The sequence below is a fragment of the Drosophila novamexicana genome, unplaced genomic scaffold, assembly GCF_003285875.2.
Source record: "Drosophila novamexicana strain 15010-1031.04,08,12 unplaced genomic scaffold, DnovRS2.1 tig00000387-arrow-pilon, whole genome shotgun sequence".
In the NCBI taxonomy this organism is placed as follows: Eukaryota; Metazoa; Arthropoda; class Insecta; order Diptera; family Drosophilidae; genus Drosophila; species Drosophila novamexicana.
In genome coordinates, this window is record NW_020824800.1 from 3,617,983 (window position 1) to 3,640,406 (window position 22,424).

Here is a 22,424-nt window from a genome sequence, read left to right on the forward strand (position 1 = left end):
ATTTTTTGTTGGTCCATCAATTTGGCCATTTTGATTTGCCTGGCACATAGCACGAATGCCGGTAAGTGTTGTCCTTCTCAAATCCTAATAAAATGTCCGTTATGAGTTAAATGATTTGACATGCGACAAGATGCGAGACATGCGAACGGGACATGTGTTGCCTGAGATGCCAGCACACACTCACACCCACACACACACAAACCTCAATTAAAAGCACATCAATAACACTTGCCCCGCTCTTGTGGCCCTCCACTTGCCAGTTGCCCCATTTGCTATTGCCTGGCTATGCAATTGGCACTTTGCTTGGCAGCTGGCTTGAGGGTCGTTGGTTTTGATTTTGATTTATTTTACAATTTAGCAGCATGCAACAAGAAATATGCTAAGCTCTGACTGTGACTGAAGAGCTAAGCCAGGGCTCTAATATTCTTTCCCCTAGTTTCTTTTGCTTTTGCTTTTTCCCAGGGGGTCAACAGTTCGAGTGTGGCGCGCACTTTCTCTACAAAATGGCATATAAATGTTTGCCCTTTTAGTGCACCATTGTCACACACTTAAATTATCTGGGCACTTTTCATATGCCAGCTGCATTTGATATGCTCAATTTTGGACACATTTCAGATATGCTGATAGCAATAATTTCAAAGACAAGACTATCTGTTCACACGATAGTTATTCAGTTGACCTGGTTTATGAAGAAACAATCTTCCCAGCAGCCAGTCCTTGCTAGATGAGCTGTGTCTAATTGGCACAATCATTGAGGCAGCTGTGAACACAAATGTTGGCAGTTCGGCGGACATAATGTGGTCTTAGCCGAAGGATATACTTCCTACAAGGAAGTAGGCGGGGGCAAGTAAGCAAGTAAGAGTACTCCCGACTTGTAGCTGCCCTGTTAGCCAAGCGGATCATTCAAATTCATAGTTAACTGCCTAATACCAAGGCAAATTCCAAGGCAACATCTCTACAAAATAGTTGATTCTTCTGCGAATCAGGGGGTAGGTATCTACAAGCAACTGCTTCCAACATTTTTTATAGCCATGTACTATATAATCACACAAAGGGAGTAAGACAGCTGAAGTCGGAAAAGGCTACCCATAACTCGAATTGCTTGAAACCGGGGCAAGTTATCGATTATCGGAATTAAGTTTACAATTCCTTAGCTCTAATAGATTCACGGATCGATGCCTTAATACATATAAGAGACGGACAGTCAGACAAATAGACTCGGCTATTAATGTGATCTAGTATATGTATATATTATGGGATTGGAGATGCCTTTTAAACGATTTTCGATGGTTTCAGGGCATAAAATTGTTAATGAGCTCGGCTAGTTTTAGCGCAGAATATTTGGGGTTTCTTTCATGCTCTCTCTCTAAATAGTTTAGTTTTATTTCCACATTCCCTCTTGGAGCTTAATACATATATATATATATTGTTTTTCCCATCTCAGCATATACGAATCAGTATCCTGTCATGCTCCCCACTTTAGTTGGGTCTCCCATTTAAATAGTTGTTTATCTGTCTCTCTCACGCCGCGCCCTGTCGATTGCTTCGAACGTTCTCTTTATAGTTCATTAGAGCATTCAGTTTAGCCGGAGGCGATCCGTTATCTCGGCCACAAAGCAGGCAACAAAATGTGGCAACCAAAAGAGGCGGCAACAACTAAATAAATAAAAGCGAAAACTGAAAATGAAAATGAACCTGTCGCCTGCCTGCAGTTTGGCAGCAAAATTAACACTAGCGTTACATTAACTTTGCCAAGCTCCCAAGTTGCCACACCCTGCCCCGTGCTGTGCCCTGCTACCCATGCGTATATCCAGGGCAACGTGTGGCAAACGTTTTCATAGCCAAAATAAACGCCCGGCAACGGCGTCAACCCCCACAAAATTTAACCAGCCGCCGAAAATATTCCCCCAGCGCGCATTTGGAAAGCGCTTAAAATGCTAAGCTGCATTTAGGCGCTTGTCCTGACACACACACACACACACACATGTGCTTGTTGTGTGCTTAACGCCTGTTTTTAACATTTTTGCTGCAGTGTCTTTTTTTTTGTTGGCCACCAAATGAGGCAACCCCCCTTGGGCTCATGTGGCAGGCACTCGCGGAAGTGGCTGCTGCGGTTTTTGGATGTGTTTGCAGCCAGGCAGCTGGCGCTTTGGCGCTGTGGCGCTGCACTTTGCTCGTCCACTTTTGCAATTTGTCTGTTTAAGTTCGGGGTTTTGGTCAAAAGTTCTGTCGCCGCAAAATCCTGCGGCCTAGTAAAATATTATTTATAATAAGTATTTAAAGCTCGCGTCAAATCTCATAAAATGACAGCATATCATGCTCGGGCTTAAAGCACGCCTTTGGCTGCCTTTTACTCTGCTCCAAACTGTGATCCAATTGATTTTCAGTCGCGCAAACGTTTGTTTTCTATGCTCTGTTTTTAAGAGAAAAGGGGTATATTCAATACACATTTTGGATACTTTTGTATCGAGAGTATCGAGACTACCGATTATTTTGTCTTATGAAACTTTTCCATGATGATATATAATGAATATAGACAGATAACTATAGACTTTAGAAAATCTGTCTGAAATTTTCCCAAACCAGCCTTTTTCTGCCTAATAAGAATCATTCTACCGCTTAAAACTGCGAACAGAGCATCTAGCAGTCGTTACCTTTTGCTTTCGCGTGTAATTTTTTTTTTTTTGCCCCGTTCTGGTCAAGCGTCACGAAATTAATTTTAATTTTTTATAGCGCAACCTTTTTAATTTTCTATCAAGCGGTTCGCAAACAGAAAGGCTTATTTTTTTAAGGCCGAGATGTAAAATGTTTAGAAATCCTGGCAGCTACCTGAATGGTTTTAGCCAAAAGAGCTGCCACTTGCAGTGCCACGTAAAAGGGCAAAAGAAAATTGAAAATAATACCAATGATAGAGTTTTTGTCAAGCCAATGCTCAAATACTCTAAAAGGGAAGATTTTATACAGAAGCTGAATTACGTTAAGATGCTTTTAAACAATCTCCGATTCAGTTTTATTTTTATTTAAAATCAACTTGAAACCATTTTTTGCTTTGTAAAGTTAATGCAATATACGCTATTGCACTTTGAGATTATTTGAGAACTTGTTCTTAAATATTTACAAAAGTCTATCTTGAAAAATATTAAATAAATTATATTGCAAATATTTAGCTTATGTTATTTCCATTTCAAAAAATGTATATAAATTGTTAACAAATATATCATAATTTAACATCCAGTTAAATATCACGATACTTTCTGTGCGCCCAATCGATCAGCCGCTGTAAATGTCCTTAAGAATATATAGTGCAAAGGACGAACGCGTTGGGTTGTTTTTGAGTTTGCATTTAAACGGCATTTTTATGTACCTGACACGAGCATAAACAAAAGCAAAAGGCACTCAAAATTGCGTGAAGAGCAATAGAAAAGCAAAATGCTAAAGTCAAGTCGTGAAAAGTGCATTTAAATTGATCACAGGTGAGAAAATGGGCTAGGGTTGGCTAACGGGTGCACTGGGCGATAAAGTCAAATCAAATACACGTAGCCAGGTGAAAATATGCAAAGTGCAATAACAAATCCACGTAATCCCTTACACACACACACACACACACAGACACATACAACAACAAGAACTGTGCACAGGACAATTGTCGAGCTGCGACGGCAAAGTAAAAGAAAATCAAAAACCCTTTTATAATGCCGAAACGATTAAATACCCTTGTTGACATAATAATTAAATGAATTGAAAAAAGGTTCAACAGATTCAGTTTTTAGTTTTATTTATATAAAATATATAGAAACTTGCGGCTGCTGAATTACACTGAAATGCCTTAAAGGAAGAACTCATGTATGATATACTAAATCGATCTTCTAAAGAGCTGAAAATCCAACGGCCTTATGTATTTGGAATATATGCAGAAACAAAATATATTTACTATATATTTGGCCAACATTACACAATTTTCCAAGATTCGATTCTTAACATATATAAGCCTGTGATCCAGTCCAATATCCTGACTGAATTATTAAGATTATAGGATTTATTTCGATAGTTTCTAATTCTATAACAGAATTGCATTATGCATTTCCCATTCAAATGAATTATCTTTTATTTTGATGCATTTTTCAATGTGTTACATATTTAATGCTGTAGTCATAAGACCCGTTTGCTAGAGCATACGACAATATCGACAGCAGCTAAAAATGAACTACAATTTTGCAAATTTTAAGCACATTTCAGCTGCTGTGAAGAAGTCGTCAGCAGTGCAAAACCGATTTGCATATTTTTGCACACACACACACACACGCAAACTGAGTGTACAGTTGTGGCAACAATACAGCCACATAACTTGCATACAATAAATCTTGTGACGTCTCGAGAGAAAGACGTCACGTAGCACACAAAAATGGTGGAACTTACTTTTCCTGTTTCCTGCTTAAGTTCCTGCCCCGCAAGTACCTTGTTGTTCCTGTCTGTGTGTTGTTTGTGTGTCTGGCAGAATCTTTTCACTCGCTGCTAGTTGGCAGCCGCAGCCAGAGCCAAGTTCGCAGAGGTCCTGGCTGCTGCTGCATCCTTGGCCCGCCTTCGTCCCCTTGGCCCGCCCTTTGGCAGCACAGCCTGACGAAGAAAAATTGTAGCTAGTTCACAGGAAAATTGTCAAGTAAACGAGTGGCACTATTACCAAAACGAAAACGAAATGAAAATGTGAATGAAAAGAAAATCGAGCTCGTCATGCAAAGAAAATATTATCGTGTATGTGTCCGTCTGTCTGTCTGTCTGTCTGTCACAGCGCGCGGTTATTCATAATGAGCCACAGTCTGACTGCAAACCGGCGTCTGGATTTATATTCATGCGGTGTGCCGCAGAGCTTTGGATATTCCAACTAAGGAACCTGACAAAGTTTCGGGCGCGCGTCATTTTGTCAAAGTTGAGCTGCAAAACTCAGCAGCAGATTCACCTGGATTACAAAGTGGAACCTAGTGACCTTCTAGGGGTCACAAGTTGCCTAAGACATAGGATCCATTGCACTCCAGATGAAGAGTGCGAGGAGCTGAGCTTAGGACACAACAATTTAAAGGTGTCTACAGCTTAGGATTCATTGCACTCTAGATGAAGAGTAGGAGGAGTTGAAAAAAAACAGAAAATTTTATGAAAATAATTTTAGGTTTTATTTATTTTTAATATTTAAATTAAATCATCAGAAGCGATATATTTCCGACACGATTAGGTTTGATATATATCTTTATACTCAAAATTCAGCAATATTTATTAATTCAATTGTGAATCTTTCTTAACGAAAGGTGAAATCGAAATCCTTTTCCTATAACATAATGTCTTCTTATATATATCTCATATCTAGCTTATCATTATATATTGCAATCTTTATATTAAATTTCAGCAATATCCTTAGTGCATCTTTCTTAACGAAATCCCTCTTGAAAATATATCAAAATTGCAATTTCTTTTATAATATAATGTATTTCTTATATCTAGTTTTTCATTATAAATTCCAATATCCCCAGCACAGCTTTTATTTCTCAAAAGATTGTTGTTTTATCGAAATGTCAGGTAAAATTAGAAAACCTCGATAAGGCTTAGATAGAAGGAAAATTAGACCAACACAATTATAGGTGAACGTCTTCTAAAAATAAACAATAAATACCAAAATAATTTTAAAATATATTTGGCTTTCTGCTTGATTGATATTTAATACCGAAAATAATTTGACTTTTTATTTGCCTTTCGACAAATTTAGAGCACGCAGTAAATGTAAATACTTAAAATAAAATGCTTTGCGTGTGCTTGAGATTTAACAAATGAAGTCTAGGTCTTAAGTCTATATTAATAAGAATTTGATTTGTATTTTTATTTTCTGCTTTTTTTTCCTTTTTTGTGCTTAAATTAGACTCTCAATCTTTTAGTGTCAGCGCGAAAGTACAAAGCAATCTTCCAAATGTGTTCGAATATGATTTACAAACGTGTTGGCAATGTCTAATGGTAGCTCGACCAAGCAATCAATACCCTGTAAAAGTTGTTTATCAAGTCAGAAGGGCTATATTAAGTACTCTGCTTCTTGATTTAATAGAAGATTATTGTAGATTGGCTCTAAAAAGCAAGTCGAGAGTACTTAAATTTCCCAAAGAGTAAATATATTCTTTTTGATGCAGAGTATCTAGTGACAGAGTACACCCGGCTGGCACATTGTTATTGACTTGATTGCACCGCTTTCTCAATTATTCCCTTCGCACCAGTGTGTGTCTGCTGCAAACACCTCGAGCGCCAACCGCAACCACATCATGTACTCCCATTAGGAGCGATTCCAGACACCCCCTGAGCTGTCTTGGCTTCCCTTTGTCGCTGCGAATGGGGTAAATGGGCAAATAACGATATGTTTACATATGGCGTTGCCAATATGGTAAGACGACCAAAACGAAAAAAAAATGGTAGAGCGAAGTAAAATGGAGCAGCGGCAAATGTGTCGCTGATTTATATGCGAATTTGTGGGCTGTCGCCAAAGGTGGGGCACGTAGCCGGGTGTCGCCTGTTGCCGCCGCGGGCCTCGTGGGTGGGCGGCAAACAAAACTGGGTAAAATCTACAAACAAACATACAAAAGACAAACAGTCAGACAGCGAGAGACAAACAGACTGGCAACACAACAACTTGGTGTATAGCTAGAATATATGAAAATATTTTTGTTTCAGTATCGTGGGAAAGACAAATGTCTTGAGGGGCTGGAGGCAGGCAGCCAGCCAGCTGTGCTTATGTGCAACATTCTGAGGATGGGGCATTTTTAAATCTTTAAAATGTTTGCTGCATTTTGTCAATGGCCACAGTTCAGCAGCCGACGACTAGCTGCTGCTCATTTTGAATGCATACTTCATAAATCCTTGTCATAACTTTGCTATCAAGTTGCCACAAAACCGTTAAGAACTTCGTCTGCCTTGCCGCAACGGAGGATGGCACAGTTTGCCGCATGTTGCGTATACGCTACGTTGGCTACCAATTGCAATTTTTATGCCACTCGCCACGCCCCCAAACTATTTATTGTTCATTTATATGCAATGTCCTCTACTGCATGGCCACAAAATGGATGGCCCGGCGATAATAAACCGGCAATGATAAATATAACGACAAGATTAGAACTCATAAAACGGCGCCGAGAGCTGAATGGCCGTTGAGAGAGAGCCAACTAAAATTGAAGTCAATAATAGCTGCTGCTTGCTTATTTTAAAGTGATTTTAAACTTTACGAGTAGTGTTAGGGATTTTACGTAAATATATATAAAGTTTTTCTAGCATTTTTACTATTATTGAAAGTTTCAAAGCTGACTTTTAAGGTTAAAAATTCTGCATGCCTTCAAAAATAACTACACAATTTGCCTGTCATTAAAAACAAAAATTGTAATTTGCTCAAGCTAAATTTTTAATTTTTAATATTATTATACAATTAAATGATCCAAGCTTTAAGTTGAAGTTTGTAAATACAATTTCTTGAAGCTAAAAATCTCGCCTCAAATTTAACTTAAGGTCCAAAAATACAGTTCGGAGTGTTTCTGTATACAGTTTCTCTTATTTGCATACAACTTAAAGTTAAAAAAAAAAGCTTAAAGCTTTTAGTCTAAACGATTTAAGCCAATTAAATTATGAAAAGCTTTAAAGAAAGTATCTGAATACAATTTTTTGCTGAAGATTTCGTCTCAAAATGAACTTAAAGCTTCACGAAATGTGACTAACTGAAAACTTTACTTATAACGGCTAACTAAATGCTTAAAAGCTCGCATCTTACTAAAACAATTGTCTATCGCCAAAAATGTTTCATCTTAAACATTAACTTATAAACAATTTGTTTAACTTAAAGCTTTGAGCTTTAATACCATTAAATGATCAAAACCTTAAATTAAACAAAAATAACTAAAATTTAATTAGATCTGAACAAAATTCATGAAAGCTTAAAAACTCATTTAAAAGTTAACTCAAGGCTTTAATTGTAAATTGTAATTACAATTATGTTAAAGTTAACATAAAACTTAAAAGCTCGCATATTACAAATTCAGCTCTGAGTGCTTTCTCTTATTTGCTTACGCTTTCTCTCTCCTTTTATACTTGTCGCATAATGAACAACATAAGCAACAAGGTCTTAAAGCTCGCACTTAGAACAATATTCCAACTGTGACGCTTCAATTAGCCTTAAAATCAAGTGTCACGCGCTCGGCTCTCGCACGTAAAAAATAAAAATAAAAGAAAAATCTTCAACAAACCGGAAATATTTTAATTTCCGCTTTGACCTTATTTTAGGCGTTTTTTTTTTCGCCAGCTTTTAGGCAATTTTTGCGCCAGCTTTTTAATTGCAGTCGTGTTGTTGTTTCTTTCACTTTTATTTTACACATTAAATGAAAGTAAATACTTTAAGCATCAGGAGCCGGCGGCAAGCAAATAAAATTAAAACAGTGCAAGGCACAGGCAACAAATTTGCATAAAATGTTTTAATTTCAGCCCGAGACGCCGAACATAGCTAGTTACCCAAGCATCCAGCTCCCTGCTCCCAGCTTCCATTTTAAAGATGTCGCATATTTGCCCTCTGACCACTCGCAGCCCTTAATTGAATTGTTTAATGGAGTCTTACGGCGACAGCAAACAGAGAGCAGAGACAGTGAGTGGCAAAATCAAAACGGCGTAAAATAAAGGCGAATGCGGGTCGACCCAGCTCCTGGACATCCTTTAATTTAACGCCACTTGGCAGCCATAAAAAAGCAACGACAACAAATTGTCGCCATTGGCCAGGGGGGCGCGTTGTATGAGTGGGGGGCAAAAGGAAAACGAACCGGCGCAAAAGGTGAAAACTCACACATTATTATCTTTATCAGTTGTTATCAGTTATCAGCTGCCCTCGCATTCAATTTGGCATATTATTAAGCTGTCCGCTGATTTTATGCTTCCGTTTTGCCGCCCAACTTGCACGCGTAATGGCAAAAGTTAAATCAGGTCTCAAATGTTGGGCCAGCCCGCCTGGCTAAGCCGCCAGCATCCTTCAGGCACGCTTGTGGCCATTTCTATATATTTCCGACTGGATTTTTTTCTCAATGCAATTGGGATTAAAGCTGGATATTGGCTACGGACTGCTCTGCTGTTGCTCTGTCAGCTGTCAAAATATTTTTATTTTTTTTTTTTGTTGATTTAAAGTTCCTTTTACCCAATAGACTGTGCACTTGCAGCAGCCGAGCCAGACGGCTAGTCACGTCTGGCCATAAAGTTTGGCCAGAAAATGTATATATTGTATTTGTAAAATTCTGCAAATACAATGATTAACGTGACAAAAACAAAACTACATAGAATAGGCAGAGAAGTGACTGCATTTTTGGTTATCTTTTCTGGTTTATTTGATTCTTGATACACTTAAAAAATATACCTTAAATTAATTACAATTGAATCTGAATTAAAATAATAAAAACATTGTTGAAAACATAAATATAATACAAAATTTAGTCGGAGAGAAAAATATAAATAATTATACACATTTTCAATACGAAAGACTTCTATGGAATTAGCTTTTATTAAAGTTCGCGAGAAAAAATAAAACTTCTACCTCAATTTTGTTCAAGGCAAATAGTTTCAAAGTTGAAAACAATAAAATTTGTTGCATGTTTCGTTAATAAAACAAAATTAAAACAAATAAATACACAGAAAACTCAATGCATTAATATGTCAATGTCAACAAATTGACATGTGCTTGATATTTTTTATTTATTTATTTATTATCGTATTATTCATTTTTGCATGGATTATTTTATTAAATAATTTACAATACATAAATGCTGCAACAAATTTCAGTCAAGTTGCAACTAAAAAAAATTAAATTGATACGCTTGTTATTAAAAAATATATTTGTATATATTTGTAACCTATATATATATATTATTGTCACTAAAGGTAAGGATACTCGAATGCCTGGCCAGGTTAATTGGCCTGCCTTTAAACTCTCAGCGGAATTGTGTCTTAAAGTTGTAGCTGCAAATCGAAACTACCTTATTAAGCAAATTTTGCGCACAGAATGCGTTCAACTTTTCAGCTTTTTCGAGCTACGTGCATGTGTGTGGGTGTGTGTGTGTGTGTGTGTGTGTGGGCGAGTGTGTGTGTTTTGTGGCTGTGAAAACAGCAACAGTTTGCCCAATTGCCAATGCATAGCACAGCAAACAGAGCCACAACAACAGAACCAGGAAAAGACCAACAATTACACCAACTGCCAACCCCATCAAAGCCATATTCACGAGTTTGCCTAGTCAGCTAGTCGACGAGTGAGTGTGTGTTCGAGGGAAGGTGGTAACAGGGCGGAGGGTGGGAGGGTTTGACAGCCAGCCAGTCGTACAGTTCAGTGGGCCGTGCTGATGAACAGTTAAAGCCGCTTTAAGCTGTCATTCCAGCCAAAAGGCAACAGTGGCCAATAACAAAATGCGTGCCTCGGTCAGGCCAGCCAGAATTCAGCTCGTCATCGAAGTTCATAATTTTGGTTGTTTCTTGTGCGAGTTCCCCAAATGAAAACGAGTATATTGGCTTGCTGGAAACTGGGTATATCCAGTCGGGTACATCTGACATCCGCATCAATATCCCCATCAATATCCCCATTATATGAAATTTTAATTTACTTATGGGAGCTCCTCCAAGGACTTTTTGACCTCTGAACGAGCATTGGGCAGTCGGTTTTAGACGTTTGCAGCAGTTGTATTTGTTTCGTTTTTTGACAAATTCCTTGGGGACACATTTTCCGTTTTCACACACAATTTTACTTGCTCGCTTTCTGGCCAAACTTTATGTTGTGGGCAAGTTTTGTAAGTGTCGCTTGTAAGTTTTCAGATTTGTTATTTGGCAAGCGGCAGCCCCTTTTAACCTGGCCCGAATGCCGCACACGAGTCTAAGCCCGTCCTGTCTGTGGCTTGTAGCTTTGTGTATGGATTTTGTTGGTTTTGGTCTAGGCATTATTATGCTTATTGGCGCATATGGAGCACGTATTATGATGGCCAGTTTAGACAACAACACAGATGCTGCGCAGTCTTGATTCCACAATGGACTCCGGCAAGCCCTGCTGCATATTGGCTAAGCTCTTGCGTATGGCTACGTGTACGTTTCGTATCCTTTAACATGTTTCTCAATTTGCACGCATAATGCTCTTAGTGCCCTTAGATATGTATGTGTATATTCATATTTATGGCATCCTTAAAGTATCATGAAAGTTGCTCTTGCCTGTAAATGAGTCAATAATTTGCCAAGCTCTTTGCACTTGACTTTCGTAAGCCCATATATTCGAGACTTGAACTATTGAATCGAATAGATTTAGCCAGAGACATTATTTAATTAGTGCGAGAATTATTACGATTTATTTACAGCTAAATAATGCATGTTATAAATCAACACTTAATAAACATAAATGAATATGTTTACAGTTTATGCACTCAAATATATGTATCAAAGAAATCTGTCATAAATTAACAATTTCCATGCCACAAATTAATTCATAAAAAAAACTGTACAAATTTCAAGGAAACTAATACTGAATAGTATATGAACTAGCTCACGAGAACAAAGTTCCTTAAAAACTTTTCACTAGCTAAACTTAAGCTAAGCGTGATATATAATATTGAATTAATTTTATAAGAGATAATTTTTTTTAAAAGGCAAGAGAACGAGTAGAAAATGAGTTAAAAAGCAAAAAACTAGTTCATTGTGATGAACTATTATTAATCATGAACCAGTTTAAAGGCATAGTATGTTTTAGCAAAATTGACAAAATTAACAAACAATTATTTTTATACCCTGAACCCATTAAAAATGGGTATAAGGGTATATTGTATTTGTGCGAAAGCCAAATATATGTAACAGGCAGAAGGAAGCAACTCCGACCCCATAAAGTATATATTCTTGATCAGCATAAATAGCTGAGCCGATCTAGCCATGTCCGTCTGTCTGTCTGTCCGTCCGTCCGTCCGTCCGTATGTATGAACGCAAGGATCTCAGAACCTATACGAGCTAGAGACTTGAAATTTTAGTTGTAGATGCTCCGATAGTCGATAACTTACTCCGTTTTTTGGGCAATTTTGGTAAATAATAAGAATAACGATTCTAAAATAGAATATATATATGATATAGGATTTTTCTGCATGGTTTTTTTTATGGTCGAAATGCATGTCCAAATCTTACCCCAAGATTCGTATATAGACATGGGTCAAAATTTACCACCCCCATATCTCGGCCAAATCTCATCCGATTTTCACGAAGTTTGGATTTTTCTTCATGGTTTTCCCTCTAGATTAATGTGGCATTCAAATCTCGACACCGATTTTTTGGTCGAAATTCATGTCCAAATCTTACCCCAAGATTCGTATATAGACTTAGGTCAAAAACTACCACCCCCATATCTCGGCCAAATCTCATCCGATTTTCACGAAATTTGGATTTTTCTTCATGGTTTTCCCTCTAGATTAATCTGGCATTCAAATCTCGACACCGATTTTTTGGTCGAAATTCATGTCCAAATCTAACCCCAAGATTCGTATATAGACATGGGTCAAAATTTACCACCCCCATATCTCGGCCAAATCTCATCCGATTTTCACGAAGTTTGGCGTTTTCTTCATGGTTTTCCCTCTAGATTAATGTGGCATTCAAATCTCGACACCGATTTTTTGGTCGAAATTCATGTCCAAATCTTACCCCAAGATTCGTATATAGACATGGGTCAAAATTTACCACACCCATATCTCGGCCAAATCTCATTCGATTTTCACGAAGTTTGGATTTTTCTTCATGGTTTTCCCTCTAAATTAATGTGGCATTCAAATCTCGACACCGATTTTTTGGTCGAAATTCATGTCCAAATCTTACCCCAAGATTCGTATATAGACATGGGTCAAAATTTACCACCCCCATATCTCGGCCAAATCTCATCCGATTTTCACGAAGTTTGGCGTTTTCTTCATGGTTTTCCCTCTAGATTAATGTGGCATTCAAATCTCGACACCGATTTTTTGGTCGAAATTCATGTCCAAATCTTACCCCAAGATTCGTATATAGACATGGGTCAAAATTTACCACCCCCATATCTCAGCCAAATCTCATCCGATTTTCACGAAGTTTGGATTTTTCTTCATGGTTTTCCCACTAGATTAATCTGGCATTCAAATCTTGACACCGATTTTTTTGTCGAAATTCATGTCCAAATCTAACCCCAAGATTCGTATATAGACATGGGTCAAAATTTACCACCCCCATATCTCGGCCAAATCTCATCCGATTTTCACGAAGTTTGGCGTTTTCTTCATGGTTTTCCCTCTAGATTAATGTGGCATTCAAATCTCGACACCGATTTTTTGGTCGAAATTCATGTCCAAATCTTACCCCAAGATTCGTATCTAGACATGGGTCAAAAATTACCACCCCCATAACTCGGTCAAATCTTATCAGATTTTCACGAAGTTTGGATTTTTCTTCATGGTTTTCCCTCTAAATTAATGTGGCATTCAAATCTCGACACCGATTTTTTGGTCGAAATTCATGTCCAAATCTTACCCCAAGATTCGTATATAGACATGGGTACAAAATTTACCACCCCCATATCTCGGCCAAATCTCATCCGATTTTCACGAAGTTTGGCGTTTTCTTCTTGGTTTTCCCTCTAGATTAATGTGGCATTCAAATCTCGACACCGATTTTTTAGTCGAAATTCATGTCCAAACCTAACCCCAAGATTCGTATATAGACATGGGTCAAAATTTACCACCCCCATATCTCGGCCAAATCTCATCCGATTTTCACGAAGTTTGGATTTTTCTTCATGGTTTTCCCTCTAAATTAATGTGGCATTCAAATCTCGACACCGATTTTTTGGTCGAAATTCATGTCCAAATCTTACCCCAAGATTCGTATATAGACATGGGTCAAAATTTACCACCCCCATATCTCGGCCAAATCTCATCCGATTTTCACGAAGTTTGGATTTTTATTCATGATTTTCCCTCTAGATTAATCTGGCATTCAAATCTGAACACCGATTTTTTAGTCGAAATTCATGTCCAAATCTTACCCCAACATTCGTATATAGACATGGGTCAAAATTTACCACCCCCATATCTCGGCCAAATCTCATCCGATTTTCACGAAGTTTGGCGTTTTCTTCATGGTTTTCCCTCTAGATCAATGTGGCATTCAAATCTCGACACCGATTTTTTGGTCGAAATTCATGTCCAAATCTAACCCCAAGATTCGTATATAGACATGGGTCAAAATTTACCACCCCCATATCTCGGCCAAATCTCATCCGATTTTCACGAAGTTTGGCGTTTTCTTCATGGTTTTCCCTCTAGATTAATGTGGCATTCAAATCTCGACACCGATTTTTTGGTCGAAATTCATGTCCAAATCTTACCCCAAGATTCGTATATAGACATGGGTCAAAAATTACCACCCCCATAACTCGGTCAAATCTTATCAGATTTTCACGAAGTTTGGATTTTTCTTCATGGTTTTCTCTCTAAATTAATGTGGCATTCAAATCTCGACACCGATTTTTTGGTCGAAATTCATGTCCAAATCTTACCCCAAGATTCGTATCTAGACATGGGTCAAAAATTACCACCCCCATAACTCGGTCAAATCTTATCAGATTTTCACGAAGTTTGGATTTTTCTTCATGGTTTTCCCTCTAAATTAATGTGGCATTCAAATCTCGACACCGATTTTTTGGTCGAAATTCATGTCCAAATCTTACCCCAAGATTCGTATATAGACATGGGTCAAAATTTACCACCTCCATATCTCGGCCAAATCTCATCCGATTTTCACGAAGTTTGGATTTTTATTCATGATTTTCCCTCTAGATTAATCTGGCATTCAAATCTGAACACCGATTTTTTAGTCGAAATTCATGTCCAAATCTTACCCCAACATTCGTATATAGACATGGGTCAAAATTTACCACCCCCATATCTCGGCCAAATCTCATCCGATTTTCACGAAGTTTGGCGTTTTCTTCATGGTTTTCCCTCTAGATTAATGTGGCATTCAAATCTCGACACCGATTTTTTGGTCGAAATTCATGTCCAAATCTTACCCCAAGATTCGTATATAGACATGGGTCAAAATTTACCACCCCCATATCTCAGCCAAATCTCATCCGATTTTCACGAAGTTTGGATTTTTCTTCATGGTTTTCCCACTAGATTAATCTGGCATTCAAATCTTGACACCGATTTTTTTGTCGAAATTCATGTCCAAATCTAACCCCAAGATTCGTATATAGACATGGGTCAAAATTTACCACCCCCATATCTCGGCCAAATCTCATCCGATTTTCACGAAGTTTGGCGTTTTCTTCATGGTTTTCCCTCTAGATTAATGTGGCATTCAAATCTCGACACCGATTTTTTGGTCGAAATTCATGTCCAAATCTTACCCCAAGATTCGTATCTAGACATGGGTCAAAAATTACCACCCCCATAACTCGGCCAAATCTCATCCGATTTTCACGAAGTTTGGCGTTTTCTTCTTGGTTTTCCCTCTAGATTAATGTGGCATTCAAATCTCGACACCGATTTTTTAGTCGAAATTCATGTCCAAACCTAACCCCAAGATTCGTATATAGACATGGGTCAAAATTTACCACCCCCATATCTCGGCCAAATCTCATCCGATTTTCACGAAGTTTGGATTTTTCTTCATGGTTTTCCCTCTAAATTAATGTGGCATTCAAATCTCGACACCGATTTTTTGGTCGAAATTCATGTCCAAATCTTACCCCAAGATTCGTATATAGACATGGGTCAAAATTTACCACCCCCATATCTCGGCCAAATCTCATCCGATTTTCACGAAGTTTGGATTTTTATTCATGATTTTCCCTCTAGATTAATCTGGCATTCAAATCTGAACACCGATTTTTTAGTCGAAATTCATGTCCAAATCTTACCCCAACATTCGTATATAGACATGGGTCAAAATTTACCACCCCCATATCTCGGCCAAATCTCATCCGATTTTCACGAAGTTTGGCGTTTTCTTCATGGTTTTCCCTCTAGATTAATGTGGCATTCAAATCTCAACACCGATTTTTTGGTCGAAATTCATGTCCAAATCTAACCCCAAGATTCGTATATAGACATGGGTCAAAATTTACCACCCCCATATCTCGGCCAAATCTCATCCGATTTTCACGAAGTTTGGCGTTTTCTTCATGGTTTTCCCTCTAGATTAATGTGGCATTCAAATCTCGACACCGATTTTTTGGTCGAAATTCATGTCCAAATCTTACCCCAAGATTCGTATATAGACATGGGTCAAAATTTACCACCCCCATATCTCGGCCAAATCTCATCCGATTTTCACGAAGTTTGGCGTTTTCTTCATGGTTTTCCCTCTAGATTAATGTGGCATTCAAATCTCGACACCGATTTTTTGGTCGAAATTCATGTCCAAATCTTACCCCAAGATTCGTATATAGACATGGGTCAAAATTTACCACCCCCATATCTCAGCCAAATCTCATCCGATTTTCACGAAGTTTGGATTTTTCTTCATGGTTTTCCCACTAGATTAATCTGGCATTCAAATCTTGACACCGATTTTTTTGTCGAAATTCATGTCCAAATCTAACCCCAAGATTCGTATATAGACATGGGTCAAAATTTACCACCCCCATATCTCGGCCAAATCTCATCCGATTTTCACGAAGTTTGGCGTTTTCTTCATGGTTTTCCCTCTAGATTAATGTGGCATTCAAATCTCGACACCGATTTTTTGGTCGAAATTCATGTCCAAATCTTACCCCAAGATTCGTATCTAGACATGGGTCAAAAATTACCACCCCCATAACTCGGTCAAATCTTATCAGATTTTCACGAAGTTTGGATTTTTCTTCATGGTTTTCCCTCTAAATTAATGTGGCATTCAAATCTCGACACCGATTTTTTGGTCGAAATTCATGTCCAAATCTTACCCCAAGATTCGTATATAGACATGGGTACAAAATTTACCACCCCCATATCTCGGCCAAATCTCATCCGATTTTCACGAAGTTTGGCGTTTTCTTCTTGGTTTTCCCTCTAGATTAATGTGGCATTCAAATCTCGACACCGATTTTTTAGTCGAAATTCATGTCCAAACCTAACCCCAAGATTCGTATATAGACATGGGTCAAAATTTACCACCCCCATATCTCGGCCAAATCTCATCCGATTTTCACGAAGTTTGGATTTTTCTTCATGGTTTTCCCTCTAAATTAATGTGGCATTCAAATCTCGACACCGATTTTTTGGTCGAAATTCATGTCCAAATCTTACCCCAAGATTCGTATATAGACATGGGTCAAAATTTACCACCCCCATATCTCGGCCAAATCTCATCCGATTTTCACGAAGTTTGGATTTTTATTCATGATTTTCCCTCTAGATTAATCTGGCATTCAAATCTGAACACCGATTTTTTAGTCGAAATTCATGTCCAAATCTTACCCCAACATTCGTATATAGACATGGGTCAAAATTTACCACCCCCATATCTCGGCCAAATCTCATCCGATTTTCACGAAGTTTGGCGTTTTCTTCATGGTTTTCCCTCTAGATCAATGTGGCATTCAAATCTCGACACCGATTTTTTGGTCGAAATTCATGTCCAAATCTAACCCCAAGATTCGTATATAGACATGGGTCAAAATTTACCACCCCCATATCTCGGCCAAATCTCATCCGATTTTCACGAAGTTTGGCGTTTTCTTCATGGTTTTCCCTCTAGATTAATGTGGCATTCAAATCTCGACACCGATTTTTTGGTCGAAATTCATGTCCAAATCTTACCCCAAGATTCGTATCTAGACATGGGTCAAAAATTACCACCCCCATAACTCGGTCAAATCTTATCAGATTTTCACGAAGTTTGGATTTTTCTTCATGGTTTTCTCTCTAAATTAATGTGGCATTCAAATCTCGACACCGATTTTTTGGTCGAAATTCATGTCCAAATCTTACCCCAAGATTCGTATCTAGACATGGGTCAAAAATTACCACCCCCATAACTCGGTCAAATCTTATCAGATTTTCACGAAGTTTGGATTTTTCTTCATGGTTTTCCCTCTAAATTAATGTGGCATTCAAATCTCGACACCGATTTTTTGGTCGAAATTCATGTCCAAATCTTACCCCAAGATTCGTATATAGACATGGGTCAAAATTTACCACCCCCATATCTCGGCCAAATCTCATCCGATTTTCACGAAGTTTGGCGTTTTCTTCATGGTTTTCCCTTTAGATTAATGTGGCATTCAAATCTCGACACCGATTTTTTGGTCGAAATTCATGTCCAAATCTTACCCCAAGATTCGTATATAGACATGGGTCAAAATTTACCACCCCCATATCTCGGCCAAATCTCATCCGATTTTCACGAAGTTTGGATTTTTCTTCATGGTTTTCCCTCTAAATTAATGTGGCATTCAAATCTCGACACCGATTTTTTGGTCGAAATTCATGTCCAAATCTTACCCCAAGATTCGTATATAGACATGGGTCAAAATTTACCACCCCCATATCTCAGCCAAATCTCATCCGACTTACACGAAGTTTGGCTTTTTATACCCTGAACCCATTAAAAAGTATATATATTCTTGATCGGCATAAATAGCTGAGTCGATCTAGCCATGTCCGTCTGTCTGTCTGTCCGTCCGTCCGTCCGTCCGTCCGTATGTATGAACGCAAGGATCTCAGAACCTATAAGAGCTAGAGACTTGAAACTACTCAGTTTCCTAGCAATCGATATCGATATCCTGTTTTTTGGGCAATTTTGGTAAATAATAAGAACTAGTCACCAAACTTGACATATAGCTTCTAAAATAGAATATATATATGCATTTGATGTTGGAATAAGAGGGTTCTGGGTATCCCCTAGTCGGGAGCTCCCGACTAGAACCTCTTTCTTGTTTATTTTATAAAAATAAAATACTTTATGTTTAATTGAAGCTTAATGGAACATTAGCTCATTTTTATTTGCACAAATCCACAAAATATTGCTTCCAACAAAAAGAACTAGTTTTGCGAGCGAGCTCTAAGTTACAAATTTTACAAAATTGCATAAATTAAAAGTAGTTGATGTCATAATAGCCAATTAGCGAAAAATACAAACAAAAATCTTATCAAAATAAAGTGGCTGCGAAACGCATGTAACATGAGAAAAATGTTATAATTCCAAAAACAATCACAAAAGCAAATCCAAGACAACAACTCAGGCAACAAGCTGAAGAAAAACTCACTTTCATTTGACAGCCGAGGCTTCATAATTTGTTTAACGTCTCTGAGCTTAATACGAAAAGCAAACAGACCCATATATGTACCGCCAGAGAGTTTCAGACAAACAGAGATAGAGAGAGATAGAGAGAGGGAGAGAGAGAGGGAGAGATGTTTGATAGCATAGCACAGAGAGACACGTGCCGCGGGGCAACTTCTAAAATGAAAAGTGTTAAAACTTTTACTTTCAACGCTTTTTGTGTAACTTGGGGCCAGCATTGGGGCCGGCCCCGGCAAGCGGACCCGGGCATGTAAATTAGCTTTTAAAGAGCCAACAAAACTGGGCCCAGAGAGTCAACAAGTGGCGCATGTGGCTCGCTGCGGGTAATTATATTGTGGTCACGTTCAGCTCAGGCATCTGCTTAATGTTGTGTTACACTTAAACTCCGATCTAAAGCAAGACAAGGACAGACAGACGAGAGAGAGAGAGAGAGAGGGAGCACACTTTAAGCCTGTGGTCTGGGCTTGGTTTTCGGCTGCATTTTGGGCTAATTGTGTGGCTGCTGCTGCTGCTGTTACAGTGTCAGCCAGCAGTCTGTGCATTGCTTATGCAATTTGTCAATATGTCGATGAAGAAATATTAGTATTATGATATGTAGCTGGCTGGCTGGCATGGCGTATGAGCAATGCGCGACGACAGCTTGAGTGTTTGTTTAATAATTTTGCTGCTGTTGCAATTGTTGTAATACTTTTTTCATAGATCGTTGTGAAATCTCAAGTAGTTGCACTACAGATGCTGCTCGCTTGATATGATTACCATTCAAATAGCTGCAATTAGCCAGCTGCCTGTGACAGATTAATGCGGCACGTGGCCCATCGCATAATCTATCCAAGTGTATCTCTGTGTGTGTGTCTAAACCATCTGTTAATGCTCGCTAATATGCCTAATGACAGTCGTCTGCCATTGTAAACTGCGGCATTATTAATTTAAATAGCATGTCGAGCAGGTAAATAGACAGACAGACAGACGGGCGGACGGTCGAACGGTTAGACGAACACGCAAGCGTCAGATACCATAGCAAGCCAACAGATACAGATACAGATACAGATACAGATACAGATACAGATACAGATACAGATACAGATACAGATACAGATACAGATCCAGATCCAGATACAGATACAGATACAGATACAGATACAGATACAGATACAGATACAGATACAGATACAGATACAGATACAGATACAGATACAGATACAGATACAGATACAGATACAGATACAGATACAGATACAGATACAGATACAGATACAGATACAGATACAGATACAGATATAGATACAGATACAGATACAGATACAGATACAGATACAGATACAGATACAGATACAGATACAGATACAGATACAGATACAGATACAGATACAGATACAGATACAGATACAGATACAGATACAGATACAGATACAGATACAGATACAGATACAGATACAGATACAGATACAGATACAGATACAGATACAGATACAGATACAGATACAGATACAGATACAGATACAGATACAGATACAGATACAGATACAGATACAGATACAGATACAGATACAGATACAGATACAGATACAGATACAGATACAGATACAGATACAGATACAGATACAGATACAGATACAGATACAGATACAGATACAGATACAGATACAGATACAGATACAGATACAGATACAGATACAGATACAGATACAGATACAGATACAGATACAGATACAGATACAGATACAGATACAGATACAGATACAGATACAGATACAGATACAGATACAGATACAGATACAGATACAGATACAGATACAGATACAGATACAGATACAGATACAGATACAGATACAGATACAGATACAGATACAGATACAGATACAGATACAGATACAGATACAGATACAAATGCAATAATACTGTATTTAATATGGCTACAGCCCCAACATTTCACACATGGCTCCGTTTGATTATTTGATAAGTTCGCTGACAGTTGAGAAATGTAAAGCAATGTTCAATAAATACCTTTGCGTGTCGCAGCAGGTTGGCGCTTATTTATTTATTTTCATACCCTAAGCCCATTACATAAGTGGTATTATAGCCTAATGGAAATGTATGTAACAGGTAGAAGGTGGTAATGTATATAATTTTGACTTTTCAATAACTTTCCCTGTCTAAGCGAAGAGAGAAGAATTTATATCGATATCCTATGTTTAAAGCTTAAAATAACTGGAGAGAGTAAAGAAGAGCCTACATACCCTTCGTATAGTACACACAGATCCAGAATATTTCATTTTTTCGATATCTCTGCATTGATCCAAAATTGATAAAGATATACTAAGCTCATCATAAGCACCGCAGTTAACTGAATTTGTATTTTACGTGGTATCTTCCAGTCAGGCAACACTCCTATTTTATTCAAGCTGCGATAACTTTTAAATGTGAACTAGCTCACCGATGGAACCACTGGTTCATTTGAATATAGCGGCAAACAACCATGATTACATTATCATAAAAAGATCTTGGTCATGCCGTTAACTTGGGAAAGATTTATGCGAAGTGCCATAAAAAACGTGCACACAAGTGTTGACAAACGAGTAAAAATAATGTTGTTGTATCGCAAATATAAAGGAATTACTTTGTGTTAATGTAGGGTAAACGAGCTTTTGGCAAGCTTTTAATAAACATCAACAATTAAATATTTGTCAACTATATATTTGAAATTATATTCTTAGTTACACTCGGAGTTTATAAATAACAATGCCACCATATGTGTATCTATGCACGATTACAAAACAATATAATGTAAATATTTATTTAATTTAAATATAAATATTTATTTATTTTAATTTTAAGCTATATAAATTGTAGCAAAATCGTGTGATTTCGTTTGTAGCTGCTGCTCATTATTCATGACTTTGTGTTTCACATGTTCCATTTCCATTATATTTCTGTGAAACTTTACAACACTTAAGCAGCTGTTTGGGTCGATTGTTTCGAGAACTCATTTTGCTGTGCTGCCAATTTTGGTTTTAAATTAAACTCAAAAAAATAAAACGTAATTTTTGTAAAATTACCGAATCAACTTTAAGACCAATTGCAAATCTAATTTAGTTTGCCATTTGCAAAAA

The 22,424-nt window shown here is 37.7% G+C and overlaps 1 protein-coding gene across 1 annotated transcript in view; it reads left to right on the forward strand.

The window, feature by feature from the left end:
* The window catches only part of LOC115759753, a 27,665-nt gene continuing 5,241 nt past the window's right edge, over positions 1-22,424 (forward strand). Inside the window, exon 1 of the mRNA XM_030700796.1 lies at positions 1-61. Coding sequence (XP_030556656.1) covers positions 56-61 — 6 coding nt within the window. The 5' untranslated portion in view covers positions 1-55. The remainder of the gene's footprint in view (positions 62-22,424) is intronic.